Genomic DNA, 14089 nt, shown 5'->3' with positions numbered 1-14089 from the left:
TGTAAATTTTATAGAAACAAGATCTAACGATCACAACTTTTCCACTAACCAAATATGTATGTAAAATGTATACCATGTTTCTCTCGTTAGTCGTAAAACGCATCGATTGTTCAGAAAGTAACGTTCAATCGGAATATAAGCTTGTTTACGCGAAGAAAAGAATCAGAATTTGCATACCGTAGCCGGAACGGTCATCGATTGACACTTCGTATCGATAACGAGGTCACGAAACGCATTTACCAGAAGCTGCTGTATTCGATCGGTTTTTCTCGAGACTCGTTTGTCCCAGTATTCACGCGGCGTTCGTCGCAATTGCTCTTAAATAGCCATTATTATTCCTCCATGGGGATCGATTCCCTTTTTCTTTTTTTTCCACAGTTACTCCAAAGTTGTTCCAACGTTTCGTCCCACGATACAAATTCGGGAATCATGAAACCAAGGTAAAAATTCAACAAAGAATGTTGAATCGAGATTTAATAAAAGAAATTTAATATCACAGATAATAGTTCTAGAACCTTTTTAATTTTCTTTTCCACATTACTTACTTATTATCACCTTGGAAATTCTTTATGGCAACACAAAGTCCCTTTAAATTAACACAAACGTAGATTATAGATGGACAAATACGATGTTAACGAGTAGGAAGGAACGATAACATATTTGTGCCATTGCAAATACTGTTACAATTGCACTCATTGTCTACAAAAAATTCGAATAGATTAGATTAGATTATACGCATACTGCTCTCCTGATGTCTATTACAAGTTTTTGGCGTTATACAGAATGTATTTCTTCTTTTCTTTCGTTCTTCTTCTTCACGGCTTTTCTTCCATTTTCAACACTGTAAAAACAATGGAATTATTATAGAAAATAATTAAAAAACTGATATTAGTTGATATGTAATAATTTCCTACAATCTTCTATCTTCGATATAATTACTTCATACAGTAATTCAATTCCGAGAGATAATAGTAAGATATAAAATTTTCCAAAGTTCATAAGCATTCGTATGTAGCAACTGATGAATGCTTTTCGATCTTCTCAAATTTCAATCGATATTTTTATGAATTACCCCCTAAAAGATTTTTTATTAAAAAGAGTACTAACGTACGATGGTTTCTTTATATTCAGACGAATTCTTTTACTTCCGATACAATTACTTCATTAAAAAATTCAATACCTGATGACAACTTCAGAATAAGAAATGGGAAACTTGCAATACTAAATTCCATCTCTAAACGAGTCTGAGACTCCTGAAATTCTTTCTCAAATTCAAATGTTAATCGATATTTTTATACTTCGCCTACTAAAGGAATTTTTAAACGCTACACTATACTCTGAAAAGCAGGGAAATTTGATTTAAAATAAGAATTGGACGACTGAACTCGAGTGTCCAATGTATTTTTCATTGTATCTCACCTGGATTTATTGGCGTATCAGTAGCGGATGATGTAGCGGTAGAGAGGAGGTAGGAGAAGTTGCGTATAGCCGATGATAAACCGAAGGTGGACACTGTTAAGTCGTTGTTGAGTAGCGACCGTTGGTGAACCGATCCTCCGGCGTGTCTCGATCTTCCCGGTGAACGTGTAAATCGCGGTGAACTCTGTGTGCAAATTGTAAGATCGTTTAAAACCAAAAATAACGGAACCAGAAGTGACAAGTTGCTCAAACATCTGGTGTCTCGTTGATCTTCTTCAGTGATCGCTCGTGACGATTGTTAGTTCATCGATTCTGACGATTAAACGAGACGGTAGCCCTCGATCGTTTCAGAAAATCAACTTCAACAGAGATTTCTTTACGAAAAATTTGTCGCTAATTAGAAAAAATAGTAGTGAAATAATAAGTTATCGTTTAACGATTGGTGTATCGAAATTGAAAAAAAAAAGTCGCGTTAAAGAAATATTTCTTACGAAGATTTGTACAAGAAAAGATCGCTGATAGAAAGAGAGAATTTTCTTTTTTTATAAATTGTGAATGTTTTAATAATCGGTGTATACTAAAATTTCAAAAATTAAATACAGCGTTTCCGTCGTTACGGGGAAATATGTCTGATTTTTTTAAAGGAAAGATTACGAATCACGATGGAAATAACAAACTTTGTATAAATTGTGAATCATATGAAATTGAAAAAGTTTCCAAAGCCGAGTTGCGTTATCGCGGTATTTAAAACAAGAACGTTTGGTTCTAAGAGTGGAAGTACCTGTAAAAGTCGATAATACGTAACGTCCAATTAACAATTCATGGCTCGATAAGAACAAAAGAGTGCAGGTGACGTGTTTCAAAAATCGAGGCTACGAGCTTCCAATTCTTTAGACGTTCTTGCAATTTTTCTTCTATTTTTTACGAGGAAAATCTCGCGACTAAAAATAATCGTGAACGAATGAACGGATCGAATGATGGAGATTCGGTGTCGCGAACGAAAATTTCATTTTTTAATTGATTTTTTTCATGATTCTCCTCTTACCATTGATTTCAACAATTTTATTATTATCTTTATCGTGCAACGAAATGCGAAGAAATAATATACGTCGAAAGTTTCTTGGCGTCGAGACAGAAAGAAATATAGATAGAATGCACGAATCACGCGAGTATCATCTTTTTCGATCGAACGTTACGATTTTTCGATAACGGCTAATCTCACCTCGATAAGAAAGCAATTCGCGATAGGATGTTTGCTAAATAAAATGTGATTGTCCCATAAAGCCATCGTCATTTTCGTTTTTATTTCCATTAACTTAATGGAGCTTTCGATGTTTCGATCTGTTTTTACATACGATGTTCCATTTCGATTATATATTTATATTATTTGTATGCTTTGGCAACAATTTCTAATCGGAGAAAGATATTTTTAATCGCGTGAGTTTTCTTATGAAAGATTAATCTTCCAGAGATATCATCACTTTTTTATTATCCTTGTAAGAATAGCAGAAGATTATTATCTAATGATATATTTATTATCTTGAAATTCTTAATATTATATAATTCAGGCGTGAAAGAAGTATCTTTCAACGAAACTTTCTTATTAACGTACAATTCTTTTCGCTTTATTTTTTTCACATTCTTCTCCAATTCGGATCAAAAAGACTCGTATTAAGTATATTTTGTACAAAACAGTTTTCCTTCTAACAATGAAACGAACCGCTCCGTATAATTACTTTCTCAATGATCTCTTTTCAAAAACTTTTCCATCGTGCTCTCTGACGAAAGAATCTGTATTCTGAGAAGCATCCGGAACGGCAATGACCGCGATTTGTAGCTTTCGCGTTTATAGAATGGCAACGAGACGCTGATTAATCGGTGCAGTTTTCGAGCAGGTCACGTATGTATAATCGACCTTGAAGCTTCTTTCTTCCAATTGCATCGATTGGCTATTTCCTCTTGTACAAATCATCCACTCGTATTTAGTTTCTCTTTTAGGAAGAAAATGTGAAACACGTTCGAAAGAATACGCGTGAAAACGTGTCAGGTGGGAATTCGAGGCAATTAGCTTCTCCTTTAGCGTCGTACTTTAATTGGTTCGAGTTAATTGGAACACAAAATCGAAGCTGTGCTTGCGTAACGTTTCGTTTCGTTTCGTTTCGTTTCATCGCACAATCGATACCAGTCCTCTTGAGAGAATACGTTCGAGCTTCAAGCACTGAATCTAATCGAAACGATGTATAAAAATTTTGCGTTGGATTATTTAAGATATCTCGGCTGATGTTTCTTCTTGTCGATGACGCAATTTCGTTGTCTTCGTACAAGGGACAAATAAATTGGAAACTATAAGATACAAATAATACAAATTAAAATATGAATTATGGTATAATGAAGTTTGCCCATCTGCATGAAATAATAGTATTAAGAATAAAAATATCTTTAGAATTGGCCAATTTTTAGATGCTTATAGATGAGGAAGAAAATTAGATATACTCGACAACGATAATATTAATTATAACACTAGAATATAATGAAATTTGTTCATCCTGAAACATTTGTAGAATTGGCCGATCTTTAGGTGCGCACGCGAGATAAAAGAAAATGAAATATGATAGTAAGGGATATAAATTATGGCTCAAGGATGTGGTACGATCCAGTCATTTCCGTAAAACGATGTCTCTCGAGAATTAAAATATCTGTGGAATCGGTGGAGTTTTAAATATCGATCGTTGTATCATAAAATTTGGATGTTACGCTTCCTTGATATACCTATAATATTTATAGCCAATGGTACGATGGTTCTTTTTCCCAATGAAACAACCAGGAATTAAATGAAAACATCGTAACCGATCGATCACGGAAGATTATCGAGCGAAATCGAGATCGAATTTCCACGTAGGCCGCGTATCTTATCGCGCGATCTAACGTTAGATTTCACAGGGAAGTACAACGAGCATCAGTTGCGAGAGCACCAGCTCTGGTTCTATACTTTCTGCTACTACTCACGCGATAACAATAACCCGTCGTAACTTAATTCGTTAATCTGTTTCGTCTGTTGGTTGCACAGGGTACAAGGACGCTGACAAAACATGGGGTGAGTCCTGTAAAAATCCTCCATTATTCTTACTAAAGGAGTATATATATATAAATTTTTATCTTAATAGCAAAATTACTATCCATTTTATCTTTTTTTTATAATTTGAGAGAGAGAGAGAGAGAGGGAGAGACAGGGAGAGAGCTATAGTAGTTTATAATATTATACATTATTGTTATATTGTCACACGTTAGTTTTACATATATATTGTTATATAACAATGATTCGGCTAGGGTTTCGTCTGGAATAAGCAACGAAGAAGGTTTATAAAATTTCTTGTCTCACGTAGGTAGACGTATGAATTACTATAGTGACTGTGCAAAGTTTGTAGAAGGGCAGAACACACCCTATTTTGCACAATGCGAAGCAACGAAGTTTGATTCAAGTCTGAATCGTAAGGGTGGGGTAAAAGTGGCCCATGCTGTTCCTTTGTATCTGATTGACAGTCTTCTACCTGGATCTTTCGGTAGTCTAGCGTTTTAGTCTGTTACTTGAAACCAGAAAGTGAGGCGAGATGTTCAACCGCGAGAGACAATAAATTACGTGTATTATCCGTTGGTAGCTTATTGATTTTGCGATACTCAGTTTCACAAGAAGTTAATGTAAGTACAGTCATAAAATTTGTGACAGTATTATAATCGAGAGACTAATATCTTTATTCCTTTCTTACATAATCAGTTTTAAAGCATCCTCTACTTATATTTAGTGATTCAATTGAAACTGATTTCGTTATAATTTATTCGTTGTTATTTATTATTCGTAATAATTTAAACGAAATATCGGAATTACATAGTTTCTTGTGTTACAACATTTCATCGATCTCTTACCGTCTATCAACACTGCTTTGGTATCTAATCAGTAACTTTATCACCAATCTGCAATTCTGCTAATGACTATATCGCTATTCATCATAGACGATACATTCTTTATGTGACGTTTCTCCCTTTCTGGAGATTAATGAACAAAAATTTATACACTTTTCATTGCATTCATCGTCAAGCGAGATCATCTCCAGATGAGAATTTTTCTTTAAATCGAAAGATATGTACGTGTAATATATGAAAAATATATTTCCAATCGAACTAGTTGGAAATCGATGAAAGTCTATGAAATTAATAAAATTAATATAATAATTTCAAGGAAGAAAGATCGTCAGTCATTAAGTTGATTTGATTACAATTTTCTTTTTTTTTTTTTTTTTCTTGATGCAGCAAATATTTCATTACGAAAGTTAGATCCGTTCGTTAGATCACAAAATTTAGATCAACATGCATTTACTTTCTTAGCTTTTTTAAGTTGCAAGAAAGTTTGCAAATGGATAAAGAGATCAGACAGAGAGAGAGAGAGAGAGAGAGAAAGAGAGTGTGTAGTAGTAGTAGTAGTAGTAGATAGAGATCAGAAGATTTCGGAAGCATAAGGAGAGACACGAGATGATCTATCATGTTTTGCTATTTTTCTATGGTGCGTATCCATGTCGATGGTCGATGCGACCACATACAGAAAATCGACACCGATCGCGTGAAGCGCCATCGAAGTTCAGGGTGTTGATTTCCTTTCCGGCGATCGAACAATACTCGCAATCCGCGCTTTCTCGCGCTCAGTATCGTGTAACGTCCACGAGAAATCGACATACGTCTTGGCCGCAATTAATTTCACAAATCTCATCGTCGATCGATCACAATATGCGAATAGGCAGGCAACGACTATAGGTACAGACAATATAGGTACATAGTCAGATCCTTAAAAAGAAGATGACACTATGGCGCTTTAAGAAATTAAACAATGATGTATAATTTTATATGAAAACTAAATTACTATATAACGCTATATAATTATATAAAACGTGCAACATCTTATAGAAATAAATAAAAATGAGTATTTTATTTATTTATATACTTATTTTCATACCTTACAATCCTTGAATCTAATCTAAGAATATCTTAGGCCAACTATAATCTTTGAATTTTTGTGAATTATTTAATTGTTTCTTTATTTAACTATTTCTTTACATCCTTCTCAAAACTAAAGCAATTTTTAACGATAAATAATACAAACGAGTCAAAGGTGATACAAAGAACGGACCAACTTTGTCATTAAAATTATTGTTCCTTCTCCTCCTTTTATACAAAGTTCTACAGATCTTTCTTTTTAAAATTCCTTCGTACAAACTACTCATTATTATGCATCTCGAAAGTAACTTGCTCCCTGACCTATTATAGCGAGGCGCGTGCAGTATCCGACACTGGAGGTGTTGTGAGAGGTTCCGGCAAGGCACGGGCACCGGAAGTCCCCAGGACTGGCTGCGAGTTACGTAGAAACATGGAACGTGGTCTGCACGAGCGTGACCGCGTCGGTGTCCAGGATTTCGTTCTTCTCGAGGACTTCCAGAGCGAGGACGCGTTTATCGATAATTTGCGAAAGCGTTTCAACGAGAATCTGATCTATGTGAGTAAAAGATCTTTATGGAAGAACTGCTCGAACCAATTACCCGGAAGTCTGGCGTCGCTTTCTTTCTGTATTGTCTAGTTAAATGCACTTGTAAGCAAGACTTTCGATTAGAAAATTACTTTGCTTGGATTTGTCTATGAAAATATAATAAAAAATTGGGTAAAATTTATTTATGAAAATATAGAAAACTTAGTTTATCACGTAGACCTATGACAATTTTTCAGCTAACTTGTTCAAATTTAGACAGATACGAGGCAACGTTTAGAAATTTTCAAGTTTTCGCGATAACTGCTCAAAGTTTCAGTTAGTTTATTGTCCGCATACGTGTTATCAGCTAGCACAGGTAACAGCAGCGTATATTTTGGATAAACATTGTTGATTCAAAGAATGTAGTATTATAATAAAGTCTTGTTAAAAGGATTTCGAGATTTAAAAATACAAGGTAATATTTATCTAACATTCCGTAGATAAAAAAAGAATTTTTGTCGCTTTCTTTCTGTATTGTCTAGTTAAATGTACTTGTAAGCAAGACTTTCGATTAGAAAATTACTTTGCTTGGATTTGTCTATGAAAATATAATAAAAAGATTGGGTAAAATTTATTTATGAAAATATAGAAAACTTAGTTTATCACGTAGACCTATGACAATTTTTCAGCTGACTTGTTCAAATTTAGACAGATACGAGGCAACGTTTAGAAATTTTCAAGTTTTCGCGATAACTGCTCGAAGTTTCAGTTAGTTTATTGTCCGCATACGTGTTATCAGCTAACACAGGTAACAGCAGCGTATATTTTGGATAAACATTGTTGATTCAAAGAATGTAGTATTATAATAAAGTCTTGTTAAAAGGATGTCGAGATTTAAAAATACAAGGTAATATTTATCTAACATTCCGTAGATAAAAAAGGAATTTTTGTCGCTTTCTAAACCAGTTATACGCTTACAGCTACGTTTGCAGAAAATTTACCAATTCAGTTAGCCGTGCCTCAAACACGTATTTGGAGACACTGTGATAATTTCATTAACTGATCGGCCAACCTGTTTCATATTTACCTAGAGTTTTATTTTTTATTGCTCTATTCCAACTTCATGACGCGTTTTTTACTATTTTTCTAGACGTATATTGGTCAAGTGCTGATATCAGTGAATCCCTACAAGAAATTACCAATTTATAACTCGGAAACCATTCAATACTACCATGGAAGAAATTTCTTCGAAGCTCCACCACACATGTAAGAAACTAAACTACACTACAAAGTGTTCTATTTTTTAAATAACCGATAATTTAGAATCTTTTGTTTCCTTTCAGCTTCGCGCTTTCTGATACTGCTTATCAATCTTTGTTGAAGGAGAATCTGGACCAATGTATTCTCATTTCCGGTAAGAAACGTACTTACAAATTTAATCATTCTTCTAATAATTAAATAAAGTCTGTTGGGTATTTTAAGAAAATTCTATTTCTGCGGCAATGTAATAAGTTATGCTAGAGATAGACTCAACGTACTTGGAACTGGTCGTTTAGGCGAATCCGGTTCAGGGAAAACCGAAGCTTCGAAGAAGGTGCTAGAGTTTATCGCAGCTGCCACCGGGCACAAGAAACAAGTGGAGGAAGTAAATGACAAATTGATCGGTAGCAATCCGGTGCTCGAAGCTTTCGGGAACGCGAAAACTAATCGCAATGATAACTCGTCCCGTTTCGGCAAGTACATGGATATCCAATTTAATTTCCAGGTACAAATGAACGAACTGTCTCATTGTCTTTATCGTCTATTAGTATTAATTTCAAATGTTTAAATAATTTTAAGTGTATCATATATAGCTATTAATAGCTACTTATTCGCGTGAAAAGAACGTGTTATGAATGAATGAAATGTAATATCTTTGCAGGGAGATCCAATCGGTGGAAACATCTTGAATTACCTACTCGAGAAATCACGAGTAGTGCATCAATTTTCGGGAGAGCGTAATTTCCATATATTTTATCAATTATTAGCCGGAGCGAGCGAGGAGACTTTGCGGAAGTTATATCTCAAGAGAAATTTAGATACGTACTATTACCTTACTAATGGGGTAAGCTATTATTTTTGCTTTCTAATCAACCGACTGTTTTTTAACGTACATTGTGAGACAGGTTCCATATTATTTTTAGACGAAAGGCACCATAGACAGTATCGACGATGCGACTCAGTATAATGAAGTAATAAAGGCGATGAAGACTATGGAGATGACTCAGCAGGAACAGGATGACTTATTCGCAATAGTTGCATCGGTATTGCACATGGGAAATGTTGGTTTTACCGAGGAAGATGGTGTCGCGCAAATCTTAAAACCAGCTTCTGTCGAGGCAGTTGCCGCTGTAAGTCTAAGGCATCCATACCATACATAAATAGTAAAGCAGATAATAAAGTATCTTTCAGTCTTTTATGATTTGTTTGATGGAAATTTGTTGACCAATTCTTTTCAATTTTTATATTCGTTCACAGTTATTGGGTTGCGACATAAAGCAATTGGCAGGGGCCTTTACAAATCGCACCATAGACGCCCACGGTGACGTGGTCGTTTCCCCGTTGAACAGAGAATTTGCGATTTATGCACGAGATGCGTTGGCGAAAGCTGTATATGACAGACTGTTCACATGGCTCGTGACCAGATTGAATAAATCCTTACAGCCGATTAACAATCCACGTAAGAAAATGGTCATAGGAATCCTGGATATTTATGGTTTCGAAATCTTTCAGAAGAACAGGTACATGATCTCTGAGGTTAAATAATGTTTATTTAATAATCGTCTGTTTTTCATTACACGATTCATGAAAGATATCATTCAATAGCTTCGAACAGTTTTGTATAAATTACTGCAATGAGAAGTTGCAGCAACTTTTTATTCAATTGACATTGAAATCGGAACAAGAGGAATATTTGAGAGAGGGAATAACGTGGGAAAATGTTCAATATTTTAATAATAAAGTCATTTGCGATTTAATCGAAGAAAAATATAAAGGTATTAATTCAAAATTTACATTAGTAAATTAATGAAAATGGTAAATATGATATATTATTTTATATATATCTGTTTCAGGTATAATATCCTTAATGGATGAAGAATGCCTCCGTCCCGGAGAACCAACCGATTTGAGCTTCCTGGAAAAATTGAATGTAAATTTGAATAATCATCCTCATTACATAAGCCATATGAAAGCGGATCTACAAACACAGAAAGTCATGGGACGCGATGTAAGACTCAAGCCTCACAATTTATTATATAATCTTCTAATATAATTTTCCTTAACGTAATTGTGTATTTCAGGAGTTTAGATTGGTGCATTACGCTGGCGATGTAACGTACAACGTCCGTGGGTTCCTTGAGAAGAATAATGATTTATTATATAGGGATTTGCGTGAAGTAATGTCGCACACGACGAACTCAATTATTAAGGTACTTTCACTAATTGATATCGAAACATTATTTCTCCAGTTCTTCGTATTAAAATTTATGGTTTTGTAGAACGTGTTTGACGTAAAAGATTTGACCAGCAAAAAACGACCAGACACCGCTATTACGCAATTTAAAAACAGTTTAAATAATCTGGTGGAGATCCTTATGGGCAAAGAACCTTCTTATATTCGTTGTATTAAACCCAATGACTATAAAATGCCTAGTAAGTTTCAGTAACTCCTATTTTATTATATTCGACAAATATTTCATATATTTCAAAATACTTGTAATATCATTTTAGATAAATTCAACGAGGAAATTATATTGCATCAAGTAAAGTATTTAGGTCTTATGGAAAATTTAAGAGTAAGGCGAGCTGGTTTTGCCTATAGAAGGCCGTATGAACAATTCTTACAACGTTATAAATCTCTGTGTCCACAAACATGGCCTAACTATCGTGGTCCCGCTAAAGAAGGTGTACAGATACTCGTGTGTCATCTTGGTTTCGAAGGAGATGAATACAGGATGGGCAAGTAAGAACTGTTAACACAAATAAAAAGTTAAATTATTTTTTACATCATCATAATCATTTTATTTCATCATTATAAATAATTTTTATTTATTGAAAAATGCATCTAACTGGATAAAATTTATTACACAGTACAAAATTATTCATTCGATTTCCTAAGACATTATTCGATACGGAAGACGCCTTCCAGATGAAGAAGCATGAGATAGCTGCTATTATTCAAAGTAAATGGAAATGCATATTAATAAGACGAAGGTATTTAAACATGAGAAAGGCAGCAATAGTTTTTCAAAAATATATTCGAAGATGGTTGGCGAAACAGGAAGCTGAAAGAAGACGAAAAGCAGTTATTATTATTCGACGGTATTATGAATCAATTTTCCTAATTCAATATTTTTTACACATTTTAGACATATGTAATAAATTAAAATAATTCTATGTAGATTTATCGAAGGATTTATTACACGAAATGGGCCACCAACAGAGCTTAACATCGCTTTTATCGAGCTAGCGAAATCTCAGTGGTTAATCAAGCTCTCTAAGTCACTTCCAGTTGGTGTGTTAAATAATTATTGGCCACCATGTCCATATTCTTGTCGAGAAGTAAGAGAAACGATTGTCTAATTCTATGTATGTATGTGTTTTTTTATAAAGTAATAATGATATTTCGATTTAGGCCTCGGAGCATTTGCGTGTCATATACAAAAAATGGAAAGCTCGGAATTATAGATTGGCTTTGTCGAAAGAGGATAAGCAGCAATTTGAATTAAAAATTTTAGCTGAATCTCTCTTCAAAGATAAAAAGAAATCGTATGCAAAGAGTTTTGGACCAAAGTTCAAGAATGATCGGCTTGGTCCTGAATACAATGCCTTGAGACAAAGTTTCATTAATAATCATCTTTCTAAAAATGAAACTATAAAAGTAAACAATTTTCTATATTTAAAATGTATAGTTTTTAAATTTTAGTTCTAATAATATTTTTCATTTATCTCTTTAGTATGCGACTCCTGTTATTAAATATGATCGACATGGTTATAAACCCCGTGAAAGGGTATTAATTTTAACAGAGCATGCTGTGTATATTTTAGATACCTTAAAAACGTTCAAACTTAAACATCGATTACCTTATAAATCAATTGAAGAGTTGGTGGTTACTGGAGAATCGGATAATTTATTGATCGTTAGGATACCACCCGAATTAAAAAAGGATAAGGTTTGCCATTATTATACTATTAAAAAAGAGCAAATAAATTACTAATATTTCTTAATTGTCGTTACTTATCTTTTGTTTAGGGTGATCTAATTTTGGAGGTACCACATATCATAGAAGCATTAACAAAAGCAATTGATATCACTAATAACCCAAATATTCTTAAAATTGTTCATACGGAATCGTAAGTACAAATAAAAATAGTTAATTCTAATTAAAGAAATGAACCCTGATTAAAAACAAATAAATATGCTCATGCTGGGTGTTTAACTAATATCACGTTTCAGAGTGTCGCATAAACTAGTCAGCGGTAAAGAAGGTGTGATTGAATTCAGAACTGGTACAACTCCAGCCATTAGTAAAAACAGACAAAGTGGACATTTATTAGTGGTAAATATAATCCTCGCTTTGTGTTTAGTTCAGTTTTACTCCAGTTAATGTTCGCGGAGTCCTTCCCACCAATTCCTGGAATTGGTATTACAGAGTGAGCGTGTCATTCACTCTGAATGTCTCAGTCTCGCTCTTGATGCAGTCTGAGATGAAAGTACCGAAAAGGAATAAACCTGTGTAACTTCTGAGAATACACCTTCTAGGATAGTTTTCATTGCACAGGTTCAAACCAGCGAACATTAAACGGGGACTACTGTAGAACGTTTGGTAGATTCAAAATAAGATATGTTGCTCAACTTGTATTTGTGTTTAACGTTGTAGGTGGCTTCTCCATAAAGTTCAAATAATATTTTAAACGAACTTGTACTTAGAAAGAAGCGTTCTGCCTACAAAATACGATACGTAACGCGGCCTTAATCGATGTGATCTAGAGTGGAAGTTTATTAAGAAGAGATAATATATTAAAATTTAGTACATTTATCAAATGGAACTCACAATTTTGTACCTTGTTATATGAGTTATGTAAAATATCTTGTGAAATAATGTTTATTTTTGTAATTAGCGCATTATCAGCGAAATGAAAACCTTTCGCCGTCGATGTGAATCAATTAAAAACGAAACCCTTGTGCCTTCTAGGAAACTAATGTCGGATAATCGCACAAAAAAGTAATTTATTGCGGGATGTTTTGCAGGTGCACTGAAAATTATTATTTTCTTTTTATATTTATATCCTGTAAGTCACTGTGCCATTGATTTCATGTTCAGAATTATCCTATGAAATAACAATACAAATTAAAATAATGATCTTAAATCTTAACAGATGAATGATCTTATACTATTTTCCCATTATTTACATCCCTCTGTTAGCAATAAATTTTATATATACATATTGAAATGATTTGCTTATTTATTTTTATTCTTTGTATTGTATAAAAATCTTTATAGCATAGTTAATTTATAATACAAATCTTTATTTATATTACATTTATTACTTCAGTAAAATAAAGAACAGTCTTTTTTAGTATCAATCTTAAAATAATACCATAAATTATTTCTTTTTCAAAGCAACTGTTTCCTTCTTAGTAAGTGATCTTTTTCCTTCCAAAGCTTTTTCTCTCAATTCATTTTCCATTGCTTTGTTAACTGATTTTGTAATCATTTGTTTTAACTTATGTATTTCTTCAAATTTCTTCTTTTTAGGTTGGATAGGTGCGTCTGTAAATAAAAAGATTCAAACAATTTTTGTAAATAAATTTACATATAATTTAATTTTTTTACTTACAATTTACAACGCTTTATTTTATGATAGAAGTTTATAAAAAGATACTTACTATTTCGTCTTTGAATACCAAGACTCTTTTTCTTCTTATCTTTTTCTTTTACTGTCGATGGCAATTTAGCTTTCACTTTTAATTTTCCTTGGGCCATGTCCTAAATATTTGATGAAAACTTTATTAATATTTGTTATACAGTTATAACACACAATACATATGTACATACAGTGTATATACACTGAACTACCACACAAAACATAACCTCAACATTACGAAAAAGAATATAT

The 14089-nt window shown here is 33.4% G+C and overlaps 2 protein-coding genes and 1 long non-coding RNA gene across 8 annotated transcripts in view; 1 reads left to right on the top strand and 2 right to left on the bottom strand.

Annotated features, from left to right (window-relative positions):
• The window catches only part of LOC132905558 (unconventional myosin IC), a 35222-nt gene extending 21877 nt beyond the window's left edge, over positions 1-13345 (top strand). For 2 of the 5 annotated variants that reach the window (XM_060956991.1, XM_060956996.1), the window contains exons 2-20: positions 6733-6958; positions 8079-8194; positions 8272-8342; positions 8485-8693; positions 8850-9032; positions 9112-9318; positions 9446-9708; positions 9794-9963; positions 10042-10196; positions 10270-10398; positions 10468-10621; positions 10700-10931; positions 11060-11290; positions 11371-11530; positions 11604-11849; positions 11926-12141; positions 12222-12322; positions 12426-12528; positions 12850-13345. In XM_060956991.1, the coding sequence (XP_060812974.1) occupies positions 6733-6958; positions 8079-8194; positions 8272-8342; positions 8485-8693; positions 8850-9032; positions 9112-9318; positions 9446-9708; positions 9794-9963; positions 10042-10196; positions 10270-10398; positions 10468-10621; positions 10700-10931; positions 11060-11290; positions 11371-11530; positions 11604-11849; positions 11926-12141; positions 12222-12322; positions 12426-12528; positions 12850-12864 (3187 nt within the window). In that variant the 3' untranslated portion in view covers positions 12865-13345. Of the gene's footprint in view, positions 1-1492; positions 1617-4357; positions 4514-6732; positions 6959-8078; positions 8195-8271; positions 8343-8484; positions 8694-8849; positions 9033-9111; positions 9319-9445; positions 9709-9793; positions 9964-10041; positions 10197-10269; positions 10399-10467; positions 10622-10699; positions 10932-11059; positions 11291-11370; positions 11531-11603; positions 11850-11925; positions 12142-12221; positions 12323-12425; positions 12529-12849 lie in introns of those variants that run through there. The other 3 variants (XM_060956992.1, XM_060956995.1, XM_060956994.1) reach the window with 3 other exon arrangements.
• LOC132905602 (uncharacterized) lies at positions 467-2507 on the bottom strand. Of its 2 annotated transcripts, none has more exons than XR_009657827.1 (3): positions 2201-2507; positions 1420-1603; positions 467-841 (listed from the first exon to the last, which is right to left on the bottom strand). It is a non-coding gene; the product is annotated as an uncharacterized LOC132905602 (long non-coding RNA). The 2 variants fall into 2 exon arrangements; XR_009657828.1 differs by lacking the exon at positions 467-841 and adding an exon at positions 1224-1337.
• A 137-nt stretch (positions 13346-13482) lies between the features above and the next one.
• On the bottom strand, positions 13483-13966 carry LOC132905598 (uncharacterized). Its single transcript, XM_060957078.1, has 2 exons — positions 13860-13966; positions 13483-13743 (listed from the first exon to the last, which is right to left on the bottom strand). Exons 1-2 carry the CDS (start codon positions 13954-13956, stop codon positions 13577-13579), a joined length of 264 nt encoding a protein of 87 aa, XP_060813061.1. The 5' UTR covers positions 13957-13966; the 3' UTR covers positions 13483-13576.
• Positions 13967-14089: the final 123 nt, after the last annotated feature.

This window comes from Bombus pascuorum, chromosome 3, assembly GCF_905332965.1.
Source record: "Bombus pascuorum chromosome 3, iyBomPasc1.1, whole genome shotgun sequence".
Classification (NCBI taxonomy): Eukaryota; Metazoa; Arthropoda; class Insecta; order Hymenoptera; family Apidae; genus Bombus; species Bombus pascuorum.
Note: the sequence above shows the minus strand (reverse complement) of the source record. Positions and strands in the feature narration are given on the sequence as shown.